This window comes from Emydura macquarii, unplaced genomic scaffold (assembly GCF_026122565.2).
Source record: "Emydura macquarii macquarii isolate MOO-44397 ecotype Brisbane River unplaced genomic scaffold, CSIRO-AGI_Emac_v2 contig_1451, whole genome shotgun sequence".
Lineage (NCBI taxonomy): Eukaryota > Metazoa > Chordata > Testudines > Chelidae > Emydura > Emydura macquarii.
This window is the reverse complement of record NW_027131588.1, coordinates 5,442,403-5,461,662: the sequence shown is the minus strand read 5'-3', so window position 1 is coordinate 5,461,662 and position 19,260 is coordinate 5,442,403. Positions and strand designations below refer to the sequence as shown.

Below are 19,260 nucleotides of genomic sequence, written 5' to 3'. Positions count from 1 at the left end.
GGGGGCAGAACTTGCCTGCCATCTACTCTGGTGTTCAGGTGAAGGGAATTTTTACTTGACCACCCAAAAAAAAAATGAATTGCAGGTGCTGGGCAAATAACATTTAGAAAGGTGGCTGTACAGAATTGTTTGTCTTATAGAACACATTTTATTACTAGAACAGTAATTGCATTGTTAACACTAACATTTTAAACTTGAGTGAATCTAATCAAAGATATTTGTATAACTGTTTACATATACATACTGATCCAGTTGGGCAGATGCTATAGATGCTATACAGACGTACACAGATGCTATATGTTTTGAGTTTCTGTATCCAGAAGCACTGGTCTTGTCACTGAATCTGATGAGATTAATTCCATGTTCCCTGACCTTGTCATGAGTCTGTTACAAACCCCTCAAATTAGTTTGATTGTTGTGGATATTGTATGAAAGTGTTTTCTCACAATTGCAGGAGCAGTGCAATATGAAATCATACTATTGAACTGATATTCTGCACTGTTACTCAGTACAGTTGTCTGTATTGTATGTAGGGAAAAGAAACACTAGTGCAAAATCTCATGTGAGATTTAAGACACCAGCCTTACCCCCTCTTGCCCATTATCTGTATGCATTACAATAGCATCTTTAATTACATAATCACAAAACCTTCCACTTTAAGAAAAAACTACTACATATGCATCCATTAGAGGGAAAAGAGCAGTTTAAACACTGCCCACTACTTTATTTACCATATCAATAGATGAGCAATAGGAGAGTGTCTCAAGTGTTTTAGTATTCATATTGACCTAAGATAGCACAGCCCATATTCAGAATTATTTAGAAGAGGAAGTTTTCTAGAAAGGGCAGATCTACTGTGCAGTTAGTATATTTCTATGCCGAAATCAAGCACCAAAATGTAATTATAGACTAACCCTTCTTTCTCTCTCTTTTTTTTCTTCCAAGTAAGGAGCAGGGCCTGAATAACTTAAGTATGTCTACACTAAAGCAGGACGAATGTGTAAATTCCATTTCAAGGAGACATGCTAACTCTCATCAAGCTAGCGTACTAAAAATAGAAATGTAGCCATGATGGCATGAGGGAAGAGGGGCTATCTCCCCTCAATTACCTTGAGTATACATTTATGGTCTTGGACTGGATCGTACTGGGGGGTGACTAGCTCCTCACTAGTTACACCACCACCATGGCTACACTTCCCTTTTTAGTCTGCTACCTTGATCAGAGCTAGCATGGGTATGTCTCCTCGAGATGGAATTTCCCCCTTCCGGTTCTACTATAGATGTACCCTCAGGTGAAAGGCCCTAGCCCCTTAGGCACTACGGTCTTGCATTCTGCAAAGAACTAAATATCAGCTGCTGATCAGATCCTGAAATGAAAGTGGTAGATCTGCCTGATTATATGATTGTAATTCTTGCTCAGTCTCTGCCTCTACTTGTACAGGTACTCAAAAGAAGGGCTAAAAGAGTGACTGGGAGACATGGGGGCAAAGGGGAGGGAAGAATGCCTTAGGTAATGGATCCCCAATTCCCTGAGGTTCATTGGATTGGGAGTCTTTATGTAAACTTTTTACTTTCGTGTTATTAATGTTGTGTCCCTTGACAAGACTTTGCTGGCTGAAACTATTTTGTTGGCTATATCATTTCACCAGCTTAGAATGACCTATGGGCTTTGGGCAAAATGAGTAGTTAAAACCAGTTGGGCATCATTTAGTTTTCCCGTCGTGTGTGCATTCTGCACTGGTATAACATCATGTATCCCTCCCCCAGCCTGAACCCCATCTTTCATCAGGCTTTAAATGCAACACTATGGAAATGATACTAACACATTGCCATTAAGAAAAAGTTTAACAGATCATTTAATGTATATTCTAGTTGGGCATCTGTGTAGTAGGGCATTTTGTTTAGTGCAGAGCAGTACCAACGTCCAGCTGAGCTCTCACATTTCTCTGGCAAAAACTTGCGTTACGTTTATCAAAAATAAATACTTGTGGTCTGCTACTTGTTTACGTAGCAAAATGCCATCTGCCTCTTAACCAACAGAATGGGTGGTGTAGTGTGGAGAGTCAAATGGAAACTAACAATTTTTCAATGCTTAAACCAAATTTAGCACCACTATTAGATTTGCATGACTTGCAACAACCTTTTTGAAGCAAACTTCTAGTCATTCTTCATAACAGCATTGAGTGCAGGGGACTGGACTAGAAGACCTCTTGAGGTCCCTTCCACTCCTACAATTCTATGATTTTTTTTTTTTTTTTTTTTGGCTTGACTGACAGGGCTAGAGTCTGGGAAGATATAAATCCTTTCCTCATCAGGTTTTTTTTAAATCTTGTACTGAATTCTAATTTCTCTCAAGTCTATGAAAGACAGTCTTGGCTCCCCTAAACTATTATTTCCCCTTGCTTCCTTCCAAAGTGGATTAAACTAATTCAGAACAAGGCATTCTTTCTCTGGAATAAGAGTATCCATATGAAGTTAATCAGGAACAGCTATTCTAGAATCAATGCTTGTACAGATGCACCTTTAGCAAACTGTCACCCTATTCAGCTTCTGTGTGCTCTCAAAATGTAGTCTTGTGTAAAGTGCATTATAACAATCAAAAGTTGAGGGGACAGAGGCATGGGTGTGGGGCTAGATCTGCAGACCAAAAAAAAGTCACACTCACTTTATACATGCAGATGGTGTCTTTACACTGGGATTTGTACACCATCCACATACAGTTGATCAGGAAATGTATTTTATTGCCCATGAAAAATATTTTGAAGAAAGCCACTTGTTCAGAGGGTTTTGTAATGTGCTCCTCTACCTGTGCTGTACTGCAGTGTGTTCTGGGTATTGATTACACATGTGATTGCATATGTCCCTTTCACTGTCAGTGTGTGCACACCTTGTGGGCAGTTGTCCAACTTTCCCCTTAGTTTCCCCCCATATTCCGGAATCTCACCTGGTACCAAGATCGGAAGAGTGTGCTCCTACAGACCCAGCTCCAGAGCACCATTTGGTACTGGTGGCTGCTAGAGTTGCTGCACCTCCCTGTAGAGTTCTATCCACAGGGAAGCCTGTGATGATCTTGATGTTACCCCCGTCTCCAGACTTGGAGCCTGTCTCCCTGGTACCAATGGGGTCAGCTCCCCTGTGGTCTGAGGAAGCAGACTCCTCATCTGTCTTCAAGCTTGGCTCTTGTCTTGTCCACAGCATCGCTAGCAGCCTAACAACCTCAGCCTCGGCTCTCTCCGGATCAATGGCCTGCACCATATCTGGGTCCTGCCACCATAGCAATGGCTCTTTTGGACCCCTTGGGGCTTCCCTCCACTTTCTAGAGCCTCTCTGCTTCCATCCTGTCCTTCTACCTCTGCTAACTGCCAGGAGCATCTGCAGCAGGGTCACCATTTTTGCTCCCCAGTACTGGTAATAGTACCATGCAGGGGAAGCAGTGTGCTCAGGATACTCCTGTGGAGGAATTGGAGGAGGGTCAACCACCTTTAGCTGCCTTCTCTTCACCACCTGATGAGGCAGCAGTGACTGAGTCTACGTCTTACCCTCCTGCTGATTTCAGAGCTCATTGAGACTTGTTGAGGAGGGTGGCTGAAGCTCTTGATATCCAACCAGAAACTGTACAAGAACAGGTAGATAGACATTTTAGACTGCACAGGACCTTCTAGGGTAGCTCTTCCTGAGGCTAGTCTCAGAGAAGTGGAACTTGTCAAGGTGTTTAGCAGACCTCGTCTTCCCTGCCTCCCACTGCTAACAGGGTGGAGAAAAGATATTACATCTCTTCACAGGGATTTGAGCACTTCTATAGACGCATTCCTCCAGGCTCCCTGGTAGTTGCTGTTGCTAACAAAAGAAAGAGGGACACCAAACCTCAACTTTGAAAGAAAAAGAAGCAAAAAAGGTAGATCTGTTCAGCTGGAAACTTCATTCCACAGGAGATTTACTGCTTAATATCACAGAGCAGTAGGTTCTGCCAGGTCATTATGATTTCAACTGGTGAGATAAGATCCTGAAGTTCAAAGACAAGCGTCCAGAAGAGACAAAGCGGGAGTTCACTGTGGTAATGGAGGAGGGCAAATTAGTTCTCAAAACAGCTTTGCAAGCAAGCCTGGATGCAGCAAACTCTGCAGCTCAAGCTATGGCTTCCGTTCTCACTATGCAGCACTCATCTTGGCTGCAGTCATGTCATGAGGTGCAACGGACCATTGAAGACCTCCCATTTGTAGGTCCCTTGCTCTATTCCAATAGAACAGATGAGAGGCTTCATAGTGTTAAGGATCCAAGGGTGATACATAAGCCTCTGGGGATTTATACACTGGTGGGAAAAAAAAACTTCCACCTACAGCAGTCCCACCAGTTTCAGCCCTTCTTGCTGCATACCCAGGACCTGTCCAAAAAGAGAGGCAGAAATTACAAGAGGCACCCTCCACTTTCCCCCTCTTCTGCAGCTGCCAGTTTTTCTAGGCAAAGTGGATCTTCTAAATAAACATTTTGACCTGTTGGTCGAGAGCAGTCTACCACTTTCCCAGAGTACCATCTTTACTCAACCCCATTTTTGCCACCCGTCTGTCCTACTTCCGAAGTGCTTGGACATACATCACTATGGATCAATGAGTCTTAAGCACAGTGGAACTGGGATATACCCTTCAATTTATTTCTATGCTCCATTTCTATCCCCCTTTCCACTCCCTTTTCAGGGACCACTCATGAAAGAGCATGCCTTTTCAGGATGTGTAGTCTCTGCCACATAGGGGCCATACAGGAAGTTGCCATGTCATGCCGAGGGAAGGGATTTTATTTCCATTACTTCCTAATCATGAAGGCAAAGGGGGGGGGAAGGGTAGAGGGGGTTGGTTCCCTCAGGTCTATTTTAGATTTAAGGCAGCTAAACAAGTTCCTAAAATAAAATTCTGGATGATTACTCTAGCATCTATTATCCCTTCTTTAGATCCTGGGGACAGGTATGTGGCTCTCGACTTAAAGGATGCTTAGTTTCATGTAGCGATTCACCAGAACCAGCAAAAGTTTCTCAGCTTCATGGTAAATGGATCCTACCACCAATTTGCAGTACAACCTTTCAGATTGTCAGCAACCCCTTGTGTATTTATAAAATGCATGACTGTAGTTGCAGGATTCCTGTGAAGGTCAGGAGTTCACATATTCCCATACCTAGACAACTGGCTAGTAAGATGCCAGTCCAGGCCTCAGGTGTTCTCCAGCAGAGCCCCTATTTGGTCCACTTTTGATGCACTGGGTCTCCTAATCAATACAGAGCACTCTAGCCTGACTCCAGTTCAAAGAATATCATTCATTGGGCTGTCCTGGTCTCTACTAAGGCCATGGCTTTCCTGCTGGAGCAGAGATTCCAAACAAGGCAGGTCATTGCTCTAGCCCTAAAAGCACATCCTAAGACTGTGGTTTTGGCCTCAAACTTCTAGGTCACATGAGGCATTTATTTACATGTGCAGCATGCCAGACTACACCTCAGAGAACTGCACATGGGCATCATCACATGGGCATGGTGGTTCAAGAACCTGGTCAGGTCTCCTCCTTCCCAGACTCGTGGATAGAACCCTTGAATGTTTGCATGGGAGTTCCTTTGACCCCTCCACAGCAGACACACACCCTCGTCACAGATGCATCGGATCTAGCTTGGGGAGCTCACTTAGGTCCCCTTCAGACTCAGGGTCTTTGGTCTCTGCAGAATCTAAGCCTCGATATAAATAGCAGGGAGCTTCAGACCAGCTGTGTGGCTTGAATTACGTTCCTTCAAAATATCAGGGGGTGGAATTTGTTGGTGTTCAAACACAGCAGCCACGTTCTATGTAAACAAACAAGGAGGTGATTCCTTTGGAATTTTTGCATTGCCAGTTCCGTCCTGAAAGCTGCTTGCCTTCTGGGAGTTCAAAACTCTGGCAAACTGCCCGAGCAAGTTTTTTGCAGGTCACGATGAGTGGTCTGTTCCCCCAGATGCATTCGGGACCATTTTCCAGAAGTGGGGAACTCCCTGAGTGGACCTGTTTGCAATAAGAGCGAACAAAAAATGGTATCTGTTTTATTCTTGTGCAGGTCACAGCTCAGGTTCATTGACAGATGTTTCCTCCTACCCTGGTCAAAAGGCCTCCTGCATGTCTTCCCTCCAATTCTGCACTTGCCTGAAGTCTTGTCCAAAGTCAAGCAAGATTCTGCTCAGCTTAGTCTAGTAGCCCCAGCATAGCCCAGTCAACATCTGTTTTCAATTCTACTAGACTGGTCAGCCAAATCTCCACTGTTGCTCCTGAGAGATGTGATCTCCCAGGACTATGGCCACCTCCTTCATCCCAGCCTTCCGGCCCTGAATCTGACAGGGTGGATGCTCCATAGGTGACCAACTCAGTCCAAGATTGTTCTAAGGTTATACAGGAAGATCTGCTGAGTAGTAGGAAGCCTTCAACTAGGTCTACTTATCTTGCAAAATGGACATGTGCAATCATTCAGAAGGAAAGAAAGCACCCGTAGGGAATCTCTAGTTGATCCTAGGCAAAACTAGTTGCAAGAACTCTTTGTACATGCATGCATGCTCTCTGTTCCTAGGAGAGAGGACAAGGGGATCTATCTCCTACAGCAATCGGCTCTCAAGACTCTGGATGCTTTAGGCAGGGCAACCATTGCTCAGCCGCAAGCCTTAATGTTGCCCTTTGTCACCTATATGCAGAGTTCATACCTGTTCATAGTTTATGTTCTAAAACTCTAACAAACCTAAATAGCAGCACAGTGCAGGAGTCACAGCCAAATGCAGTATCAGAGGCAGCAACTGATGCTTGAAAGCAGATGACTATTGTTTTGATTTGGTCTAATTTTAGACACGGAGTCTGAGTGAGCCTGGTTTGTGTCTGGGTGCATTCCACCCTGAGAATATCTACTTTTTACATCTCTGTCATGGCAACTGGTATCATGTGGATATATAACTTGGTTTTTTAAATTAGGCATGTAGTCCAGTTGATAGGGCATTGGAGTGCGACTCAGGAGAGCTGAATTCTAGACACAGTTATCCAGCTGACCTGCTGTGTGCCCTTGAGCAAGTCTCTGTACCTCTGTTTCCAGTTCCAGGCCGGGCCCACCTAGTCTATTTAATCAGTAAGCCTTTCAAATCAGAGACCCATGCATGGTCTTGCCTGGTCACTTGGTGCAAGTGCCTTTCAATGCTGTGCCAGAGCCCTGCTTCTATTTTCTAAGGACCCAATTAATACAACCAACCAAAAAAAGTCACTAGCCTGCACCTGTAACAACACAGGCTAATATCTTGTCAGTATTTTGATGGGAAACTGTAGATGCACATATGTATCATTTGCTATATGTTGTGTGATTAAGTAATGAAAGCCATACTGTAATGTTTAGGTGCAAGTTAATTCCACATTTCCTGCCCATAGTGCAATTAACTGTCAACTGTGTACATTTTTTTCATATTCATAGGAAAGAAAGTATTACTGGTTAAAAAACACTAGGTACATAGACAGAGCTAAGGCCTAATTACATGTAGAACTTAGGTCAACCTAGCTACATCGCTCAGGGCTATGAAAAATTTCACAACCCGTTCATCTACACTAAGCCCCACTGCAGATGCAGCTAGGTCAATGGAAGAATTCTTCTATCAACGTAGCTCCTGCCTCTTGAGGAGGTGACTTTACCACAGCGATGGAAAAACTCCTTCCATCACCGTAGCAAGTATCAACACTACCATGCTATGGCAGTGTGGCTGCAACGGTGCTGCTGTAAGGCTGTGTCTACATGACAGACACAAGTCAGCTTCATTCCATCTCAGAATGTTACTCTGCTCTTCTTGATGAGTGACCAAGCCAGAGAAAGTTTAAAAAAAAAAAAAAAAAGTATGATCGTTGCTCATTTATCTTCATGAGGTGTTAAATAGACTTTGAAGTTGTGATCATTTAAATGCTAACATCATTAAACAAGTAGCCAAAACACAAATACCCAGCTGGTATCATAGAAATTTAATTATAAATGGACAGCTGGGTCTGTTACTGGGTTTGACTCAGAGGAATCATTCAGAAGAAAACACTAAACCAAAACCAGACCCAGCTGTCCTGTGTCAGCTCCCGGGACTCAAGGAATTGAAGGATTTTTCAAAATATACTAATTTATTGTGATCTTTTTATTCAATGTAGCAGTCAGGTCATTTCATTTGGCATGTGATAGAGCCAGACCACAACACATACGACAAAAGTAGCACTCCATCTCCCCTGCAGGAAAATACTTAAATATAGCCAATTCTCACACCCAGAGCTATATCTTGTACCTCTTAGCATTATCAGATAAATGGAGGACTGGTTCTAGCGAGGTTTTTTTTTGTTTTGTTTTGTTTTTTTAAACCTGTATAAACCAGCTATTTTAAGATAAGTTTGTCTTTGACTTTGCCTTGCAGAGGTGAGAGGATGAAGTGGTAAATGCCTCAGGTTATTTAGAGCAAACAGGATAGAAAAGAGTTTTATTATAAAACTACAGACCAAACTTGAATTTTTGGCTTCCTCATCTCACAGTTTCTCTTCTGTTCTTTCTCCTAAGAAAACCTGTACTGATTGGCCTCTTAGAATTCAGCTTGATAAGCTATTACACAACAAAACAGTAGCTTTAGAAATTACACCAGCTGTCTATCTGATCACAGTTGCAGTGCTAAAGAGGATTGGAAAGCCCATATGTTAATAGAAGGCAGCCAAAGAAGAGGGATTTGGGAAAGGTTAGCGTCACTGGAATACAACTCTCTGAAGGAAACAGGACAGTTGCAATAAAAGTTGTATTCAAAAGGGAATTTTTAGAAAAGCCTTTATAGTAGCACGAACCAGCCTACTGTGAAAAAGAGACAGACCAACCAGGTAGGGCTCAATGGCATTCATACTTCAGTCTGTTTTCTACTCACTCCCGTCCACATTCTAGATTTAAGTTCTAGATACCAGCAGTAAACATCTCTACCTCTATTACGGCCTGTTAAGAAAAAATTTTAAGTGAATTGCACAGCCAGAATGCTGGTGAAGGGTTTCTTATAGTCTTACTTTCACCTGAGTGGCATCTCTCCCACTAGTACCCAGTCTAAGATAATGACTGTTTGATTTGGGTGGATCAATCACCACTGAATGTACTACACACTCGTGCAGGAGCTAAGAACTACCACAAATCTCACCATCCCAAGTGGAAGGTACACTTCTTTGACCTTACTTTCAAAAATAAAGGACATATAGGACAGCAGATGTAAGAGTAAAATAAAAATAAACCTCACATAATTATTCTCACAGGAGAGGAAGAGGAAAAAAAGCCGTGGTCACAACGCTTAATGTGCCATTGGAAGGAATTCAGATACCACAGTGTGGCCCCAATCCTGCCAACACACAAATGCTTAATTTTTTAAGTCAGTGGGATTACTCACAACAGTGAAGTTAAGCATATATGAAAGTGTTGGCAGGACTGGGACATATAAAAACCTGAATAATATAGAATCAATTGCGACAAACCCTTTTCATATAATACCCAGGGTGAAGGCAATTCTATGCCAAGCAAAGCTGATTTTTTTTTTTTTTTGAAAGCTGATGAACTTTCTGAAATTTACCTGAGAAGAGCCGTTCATGCTATTACTCTTACTACACAGCAGAAGTCTCCGTTTTGTTCAACTTCCCCAGAATTTCAGACTACTCAAAAACAAAACGCTCTACATCTAGGCTCCCTGGAAGATTGAAATATATCTTGATAAGCAGAAGTACTCTTACTTGGGTAATATTGCATTAGCAGAATAAACTCGACTGCCAGATCACATTTTAATTAGACTATAGGACTTTATTAAGTTTCAATAAAGAGAAGTTAAAATAGCAAAAATGCACTTGCAGCCAATAATGCCCATTATGAACTTTAAACCACTTATGCAACACACGCAGTTGATAAACTCAGGAGCATAGGAATCGAAATAAACATGAAATTAATTTGACATGTAGGCCACTGTGCATTGCTAAATGCAACATATTTTACTCTTCACAAATGCCCATTCTCTCACAGAGAGAAAGAAGAAAGGAAAATGTGTTGAGATTAACAAGCAACAGCCATTGCTTGGAGCAAAGGCCTGGAAATGAATTAGCACTCTGTGACTGGCTTCCTAGGATGTATTCTCTCCTCTCGATTGGTTTGGATTACTGCTATCAGAGTTAATGAAAGTCATCTGCCCTTGCTCAAATGAGACCATATCCAAAATTTTCAAACCAGAGTGCCTACAAGTCATATGGAGCATCCTTTAAAGTTATGTAAGCAACAGGTGCTCAGCTTTTAAAGATCAGATTTCTTTTATTCAGGACCCTAGGTTTTGGACACCCAGATTTGTAAGTGTTGGTCAGTAGGCCTAGAAGTCTATATTCCATGTCTAATGTCCTGTTTTTGTTTTGTTTTTAAGTTAAAATGTAAAAAAGAACTGTGTTTTATAGCTAAAGTGTGGTGGAGGCTGTTTTCTCCATACGAATCCATTGTGTAAAAGTAAATGCTCCCTTTCTGGATTACCAACAAGATTAAAAAACTTGACATGCACAGGAAGCCCCTTCTAAACAAAGGGATGATGGCCTACCCCAAACACCAGCAGTTTTTCAAAATCACCCAACAGCCACTGCAGCAGATTCACTGATCCAGTTCACTGAATTATTCTTGTTGAAGCCTTAGTTGAAAATCCCTGGGTCAACGTAAGGGTAAGCAAGGAACTCTCCCAGTTTATTGCCTTCTGCATCATAATGGAGCATGCGAAAACAAACATCACAGAAGAAGCAGGGGTCCTCTGGAGCGAGACTGTCCTCATTAGTCACCCACCTGCAGGTTTTGAAACACAGGTGTTTTGCTTTAGACTGACGTGTGTGTGTGTGTAGGACACTCCCCCACCATAATCTTATTCTTAGGGTTTGTTATATTCAACACCTGTACATGCAATCAGCTGTGAAAAATTGAATAACCCACTGTGGTTACTCTGATCATTGCCATCTTTCTCCATTTCCCTACACAGGCAGCGCCATCCCAACCCCATTTTCCAAGAACCATATTCTCTTAATCACATCCACATACGTGGATCTAGCATCTAGCAGGAACTGTGTCCTTACTTGTTTCCGTGAAGCTCCTAGCAAACTTTTGGGTATTCAAATTATAATATGAAGCTCCTGTTCACTGCCTGGCAATTTAAGTAATACAAATTAAAACTGTATTTGCCTGGGGGGAAAAGGTTTAGATATATAGTAGCTTCCCAGATGACACAGACTGCTTGAGTAACAGGCAGATCTGTTCAGAGAATTGGGAATCAACTGAACAGGGAGACACACTTTGCTAGAAATGGAGGTTCAGATCATTGGGATTGACACTGAACACGGCGATCCAAAGTTTAGTGTTTTTCCTCATGTTCATTAGAATTGAGTTTTTAATCTGTTCTAAATTCTCTTACTTACTGTTGTCTATGAGCAGAAGAGGGGCTGTTTTAATTATATGTTAATTTAAGAGTTTGCATTGTTTTTTATGTAGTCTGGTCACTTATGAAATTTTGTTTACACACACATGTATCTACGCACAGACACACAATGCTATTTTCCTTTAAATGATTGGTTTGAAGGAGGAAGGGGAAATGGGGTTAAATAGGGGGGGTGCTGTTCTATACTTCTGAATAGAGACGTTATCATCAAATGCAGCTGTCAAGATGAAGAATGATAGATGTGCAGCTTAAATAATTAGATGGTAGCACTTAGAGGACCTGACAAAGATCAAGACACCAACCCCCAGTGTACTGCAGCACTTTATAAACATAGTACAAATCCTGAGTGTAGATGGACTTCACTAAATGCAAGAAATGACTTGCAGAAGAAAAGGTAAACTGTACTGATACCAGTTACTATTTGCACCAGTGCAGCAAATCTACACTAGGGGTTCACACTGGTGAACTACAGTTGCATAGCTACACTGGTGCACATACTTGCATCATAGACAAGACCTTAGCTACTCATTTAAAAAACAGTGACTGAAGATGCTGTCCAGCACAGATTAAAACATGCAGGATGTCCAGCCAAAGCTGCTCTGATAAGCCATGGCTCAACATCTCCCCACTTAATCTTAGTGCTTAATCCTGGTTTTAATTTAATGCAGTAAGATAACATCACCTCTGGTGATGAATTCCTCACCCAGCTTCCCCCCCACGCTGACCCTTTGGCTACACCTCCCCTTATGGTCAGACACCTCACATGGATTATGGCCATTTCTGATGGCATCCAGGGATTTACTAAGAATGCCAAGATGGGCTGTCCCAGTGGTATTCTGCCCGATTATCCTGAGTGAGCCAACAACAAAATACTGAAGATAAGGAGCAGAGTCCATGTATCAGACTGGGATAAGGGGCATGAACCATCACTTAGAGAAAGAGGGCAAAACTTGGTTTTGAAGTGACCTAGCCAAAACTGCGTGAAACACAGAGATATCGCATCTAGATTTTGGGACTGGTTTACTTTCCTGCTACAGAGATTTCCACTATGTCTGCAGATGGGCTTTTCCTAAGCCCAGATGAATGGGATGTAAAGAATTGCAGGGGACAGAGGGTTTGCTCTGTAACTGGAATAAACAGCTAGCAAAGCCTGGGTGGGGATTATAATGTTAATTCATGAACAAATGGCCACAGAGGAATTTTTCTGTATACGGAGCCTAAAGAGACAAGTTTCTTGGAGGGTGGGGGGGGGACAACCCAATAAACTGCTGAGGAAGAGAAGATACATTTTTTTGTGTTTTTAACCTTTAAAACGATTGTATTGAGAGATCCTGATTTTACTATGCTACTTTAAGTGTGTGCTTTACTTCCCTCCCTCTTCTATCTATAATGCAAACGCTGGTTTTTAATGGATACAACACAAGGACTCCTGGAGAACAGACTCGGATTTTGTCTTATTATAATCAATTTTAATCTAGCATTTTGCCCTATCAGTAATATTATCAGTATCAATATCAGTATTGAGACAATAAATGCTATAGAAAACCCTAAAATAAATAGATCTGGGTTCTGTGCTCATATTCTAAGTATCAAACATAAGAGAGCTATCCAGAGGTTTGACATCCTCAATATTTCCATTCTCTTTTGGTTGTCCTTCAAGAGATTCCCCTATCTTTCAATAGTCTGTAAGATGGGTACGTGACAGGGACATTCTTCAGAAAATGAGACTTAGTATTTGAGGATTTTTATAATATGAAAAAGTGTGCTGTGCCTTACTAATAATAATCAGAATTAGTTTTATATAGACACAAGCACAATGGGGTACAAAGACAGAGGGGGTTGATTAAAAAAATGGTATATTAAAAAAAGGCACCTAGAAAGATTTCTGTAAACAAAAGCCTCAGACGGATGAAGAAACCAGGTTAACCAAATAGCACTGGTTGCTTACCTGGCAGTATACATTTTGCATGCAAAGCATTTTCTGGTCCATAACCAATGCTTCTTGATTAGCAAGGGATACAGGGTCCTGTCCAGGCAGTCATCCTGATGAACAAGCCTTGCACAGAGAGGAACAGAGTATGAGCTTAGCTACACTGCATCATTTATTGTGTCTGAACACCATCATGGACAGTCAGGTTAGAGGACAATGCTGACTACGATTCAGAGACCAGTGCAGACCAGAAAAAGTCATATTCAGCATTGTGGAACACAGACACAAATCTCAAGATATGAACTAGTCACATCATATTGCAGACTCTCACTAGTATGGTCAGTAAAGCTGGTTTCCATTAGACATTTAATGCCCTATCCTGGGAGATGTCAAGTGCCACCTAAGAGACACTCAGTGTAAACTATAGGTATAGCAGGCTTACAGGAACAAAAGCTTTTTGGCTTCCTCTATAGGTGAAGTGGGAGAACTAAAGGAGCGTTCCTACCTGCCATACATTGAGTAAAGACAATAGGAATGCTCACCAACTCCTGGGAGACACTGAGCATCTTGCAGGAGCAGGCTATTAACAAAAGACAAAGGAGTGCAGGACATAGGCCAATCCAATATTAGTTTTATGGCTGTTTTACTACATGATAGAAGGGAAATGAAAGACCATCTCCTTTCTTGCTACAGAGAATTAGGTGCATACAAAATAAAACCATTTTACTAAGCCAATTCTGCATAAAAAATTATACTATTATAATGTACCGTACAAATTATTCTACTTCAGCTAGTGATTATCAAGCACTCCAACATCAGGCTTTGAGAGAGAGAAAGCAAAGCACTTATAGTAACTGTATAAGCACTCTCAAATGGTAATAATTTACCTTATATCTGTGATGATAATGATATGCTCACAATCTCCTTGGTGACAGTAGAAGTATGGAAAACCAACTTTGATGGACAAGTCATTAAATGTGTAGTTCTCCATTTTAGCAGTCTGAAGCTTCCCATAGCCTCGGTCATGAGATTCTGACCACTCAATAATTGTTCTGAAATTTTTATGGATAGACAATTGGTTAAGTATTGCCATATTAGAGGCTGAAAATGTATGATAGTTAGCTATGCACCTTACACTTTAAGTGTCAATGAAACTCTTCATCAGGGCACTGATTAAAAAAAGTTAGCGACATTTCTTACATTAGTGTGTAAGGATTTATTGAATAACACATTATCACCGAGTTATACAATATGCCTCTAGACTGTCCAGACTCCACTGCCAATCATTTTTCTAAAGAAATCCAAGTGAAGTGCAGGACTTTCCTGACATGCATGGAAGTCGCATGTTTTGTAGTATGCCAAGCCCGAATTATCTTTTCCATGATTATTTCTGACCTTAGCGCACATTTATTTATTGGATTTTTCTAGAATATGCTCATCACTCTGAGGTGTTCCGCTACCACCAGTAGCATTTATTCACAACACCCCTCAGAGCTAAGGAAGTATTATCATCCTCATTTTGTGAGCAGAGAAGTGAGGCCACAGAGATTAAATGTCTTGCCAATGTCACACAGCAAGTCTATGGCAGAATAAGGAATCAAGTCCAGCGGGTTTTCTATCCTGCCCACCATAATAGCTCAGCTCCTGACAAAAGCCATACATCCTTGATACAGACATGTATTGATTTAATTCATGGTTTACCGCAGTAGTTTTCAAAACTGGACCACAATTTGAAACTGTCTCAAAAGGACACATCCCAGCCACCATAGCTCGGCTCATCTCCTTTCTTGTGACTTCTCTCCCCTCAACTCCAGTAAGTACTTGTATAGAAAGCATTCAACGTATGTTCAGTAATGAGGGAAGAAGGATGGCTGGCTTCACAAAAATAGCATGTTTTTAATTTGTGGTCTAGCTGCCCATTTCCCCTCCTTCACCTTGCCACCCCCTTTTTATTTTGAGACACCTTTTAGCGGTCTTTGGGCTTGTCTCCACAGCACTACATTAGGCTCTATAGGGGCGTGAATTGTAGCGCACTCTCAATGCCACACAGACCATACTGGCACAAACTAAAAAATACCTAGTGTACACTGATGTGGTCATCTTTGAAATGGGATTACATCAATGCAATGGGATTTTAGTTTGCACCGGCAGGGTCTACATGGGACACTTGGACTGCAGTACAATTCACACCCCTGTAGAGCACACTCCAGCGCCACATACACAAGGCCTCTGTAAATAGTCAGGGCACTTTAAAGTCTAATCCAGGCAAAACTGCAGCTGCCAATCCTTTTCCCTTCACAGAACCCCATCGCCAGTCAGTGAACGGACCCAGCTCACACAGCGGAAGTAGTTTTAGAACTTCAAGAAGATCAGTTATGGGGATGGTTGCAGAAGGGGAGAGAAATTAGGGGGTTTCCCAAGAAGGGGAGAAGGAGAGAAAAGGGATGTAAAGAGCAGGGCAGTTGAGGAGGATAGGCATTAAAATCATAGAAGCATAGGACTGCAAGGGACCTTGTGAGGTCATTTAGTCCACCCCCCTGCACTGATAGCAGGACCAAGCATTATCTAGACCATCCCTGGCAGGTGTCTGTCCAACCTGCTCTTAAAAATCTCCAGTAACGAAGATTCCGCAACCTCCCTAGGCAATTTATTCCAGTGCTTAACGACCCTGACAGTTAGGAAGTTTTTCCTAATGTCCAACCTAAACTGCCCTCGCTTCAGTTTAAGCCCATTGCCTCTTGTCCTATCCTCAGAGGTTAACAAGAACAATTTTTCTCCCTCCTCCTTGTAACAACCTTTTATATACTTGAAAAATGTTATCATGTCCCCTCCTCCCCCAACCAGTCTTCCTTCTCCAAACTAAATGAGCCCAATTTTTTCAATCTTCCTTCATAGGTCATGTTTTCTAGATGTTTAATAATTTTGGTTCCTCTTCTCTAGACTTTCTCCAATTTGACCCCATTTTTCCTGAAATGCAGTGCCCAGAAGTGGACACAAAACTCCAGCTGTGGCCTAATCAGCACAGAGTAGAGCCGAAGAATAACTTCTCATAACTTGCTTACAACATGCCTGCTAATACATCCCAGAATGATGGTTTTGTTTTGTTTTTTGCAACAGTGTTACACTGTTGACTCATATTTATCTTATGATTCACTATGACCCCCAGATTCCTTTCTGCAGTACTCTTTCCTAAGGGATAATTTCCCACTTTGTATGTTTGCAACAGATTGTTCCTTCCTAAGTGGAGTACTTTGCATTTGTCCTTATTGAATTTCATCCTCTTTACTTCAGACCATTTCTCCAGTTTGTCCAGATCATTTTGAATTTTAATCCTGTCCTCCAAAGCACTTGCAATCCCTTCCAAATTGGTATCTTCCACAAACTTTATAAGTGTACTCTCTGTGTCATTATGTAAATCATTGATAAAGATACTGAACAGAACCTGATCCAGAACTGATCCCTGCAGGACCCCACTCAATATGACCCTCCTGCTTGATTGTGAAGCACTGATAACTACTCTCTGGGAACGGTTTTCCAGCCAGTTATGCACCCACCTTACAGTAGATCCATCTAGGTTATATTTCCCTAGTTTGTTTATGAGAAAGTTATGCGAGACAGTATCAAAAGCCTTACTAAAGTCAAGATATACCACATCTACCGCTTCCCCTCATCCACGAGGATTGTTCAAATAAAAAGAAAGCTATCGTGTTGGTTTGACACAATTTGTTCTTGACAAATCCATGCTGACTGTTACTTATCACCTTATCTTCTACGTGTTTGCAAATTGTGCTAAAAAGGGAAAATTTATTTTATCTCCACATAGCAGGAAGTTTTAATGCTTCTTAGAAACATCACAGATCAAGCAGCAGATCAGTCCCCTGAGGGACTGTGGATACTATACCTGCTCAGATCTCTGCACTCTGAATGCCTTTTATCATTGTAAAAAACTCCTTCAAAGTAAAAAAAAGCAGATTTGTAGAGATCCTTGGACACAGAGAGAGAGAAAAAGACAACATTAGTACTACAAAACAAAACAACAGAAACCTTGCAAAATAAAGCTTATTTGTGATGCACTTTATGTAACTACATTATATTTGGCTGTATTATTCTGTCAGTTTTTAAGCAGTGCTCCCCACTGGTTTCACTGGGGAGTTCGGCTTAAATATTGATGTCACAATGTGGCTCATTGCATAGTCACTGGCTGCATTTTTGAAAACAATAGAGAACTTAAAATAAGGACAGAGTTACTCTGCTGATGGCAAACTGATCACTCTGATATATTCTCTATGATCTCTTTTTTTCTTACTGTTTCCCCATCCTGTTATTCACAGATTTCTAAAAACTCATGTGCATCGTTTACAGAATTTAGGCACAACTCTGCTCCCAAGTGCTGAAAACTGGCAAGGTTAGAGCAGGCTGTGCCACAAGACACACTCTTCCCCTGGATGACAAGTCATCAACCCTGTTGCAATCCTGCACCAAAACACAAATTAAAGGCGGCCATGTGGCAATAGCGACTACTCACATTTCCATAAACAATACAGATGTACCATTTTGGTCAAATCTTCCCCCTTTTGGGCACTCTGAAGAGATCCAGCATCCCACAAAATGCCCTCTTAATTACACTTGTCACACAGAGACAGGCCATTTGTACCAGACATTTTCCCACAGAGAATAATTAATGTTTTATGCCATTCATATCAGTATTAACGGGGCACACAGAATTCTGCACCACCTCAGGAAATTACTGAAGCTAGCCAAGGAGTATCCACTATTTATGCAATAAGTTTTGTGAAAAGGCTGTTTACATAACTCTTGCATTAAAAGAGTGAGTTTCCTTGCTAAACTCTCTTCATATCAGCAAGGAAGGAACATACACAAAAAAAAAAAAAATCAGGCAAAATAATTATTTATCATTCTGTTCATCAGCTGCGCTTTACAATGACATTGAGAGCTGGACTTGTAAACAAGCTAAAATTAGCAGCCAGTAATATTTATATGAATAGAAAATGCAGTCATACCATAAAGCATTTTTAATTATGGGTTTTGGAACTTAAAAACAATGGAAAGGTAGACAAAAGAAAATAGATTAATCTCACAAATATACAGTTGAAAGTCAGTAAAGAACCTGCATAAAGTCTATCTATATAGGGGTATGTAATATATTTATTTCCCCTGAGGAGCATTCCACAGTAAATTATAAATTGTTTTTAAAATGACTCCAGCTTCTCTAAAAAGTAATCATTTGAGTGGAGACAGGGAAAGGTAGTCTTTTATCCACATTCAAAACTTTAAGCACTGATCTGTTCATTCTCAGACTAATACTTTTTCATTTAAAAAAGGTAACATTCTATAAAGTAAAAGGCCACTTTGGGATGTTAGCCGGACTCTATATGGAAACATATTTTAAGATTTAGCTCTTTAAAGAATTTTGTTGTGATTTAGGAATAGGTTTTACATATATGATGTATGTATGTGTAATTGTGCACAGATATAAAATACAATGTGTGTGCATACTTCATGTGTATGTGCATGTGTTCACACACAGAGTTTAACTGTAATCTTAAACATTCACAATAAATTCAGTGTGTGCAGTTTTTCCATATTTTAATTGCTAAGTAAAACAGAAGAGCTGATGTTTCACTCTGACAGGCATCTGGTGATTTCTGGCAAGTAACTTTAGCTGTAATTATTATATTCGAGTGCTGAGAAGAGTGTGAGGCATTTCATAGAAACTAATAATAGTTAAACACTCATTTTTTATCTTCAAAGTATTCTGGAAGTTATACTAGAGCACCTTCTAGCCATGCATCTCCAAAAGCATTCTGCAAAGGTCAGTAAATCTCTCTCTCAGTTTACACATCAT

At 41.1% G+C, this 19,260-nt stretch overlaps 1 protein-coding gene across 1 annotated transcript in view; it reads right to left on the bottom strand.

The window, feature by feature from the left end:
- Positions 1-9,792: 9,792 nt before the first annotated feature.
- SNAPC3 (small nuclear RNA activating complex polypeptide 3) overlaps positions 9,793-19,260 on the bottom strand; it is a 34,060-nt gene continuing 24,592 nt past the window's right edge. The window contains exons 6-9 of the mRNA XM_067553113.1: positions 17,296-17,378; positions 14,282-14,446; positions 13,413-13,520; positions 9,793-10,821 (exon numbers count right to left, since the gene is read on the bottom strand). Of these exons, the coding sequence (XP_067409214.1) occupies positions 10,674-10,821; positions 13,413-13,520; positions 14,282-14,446; positions 17,296-17,378 (504 nt within the window). The 3' untranslated portion in view covers positions 9,793-10,673. The remainder of the gene's footprint in view (positions 10,822-13,412; positions 13,521-14,281; positions 14,447-17,295; positions 17,379-19,260) is intronic.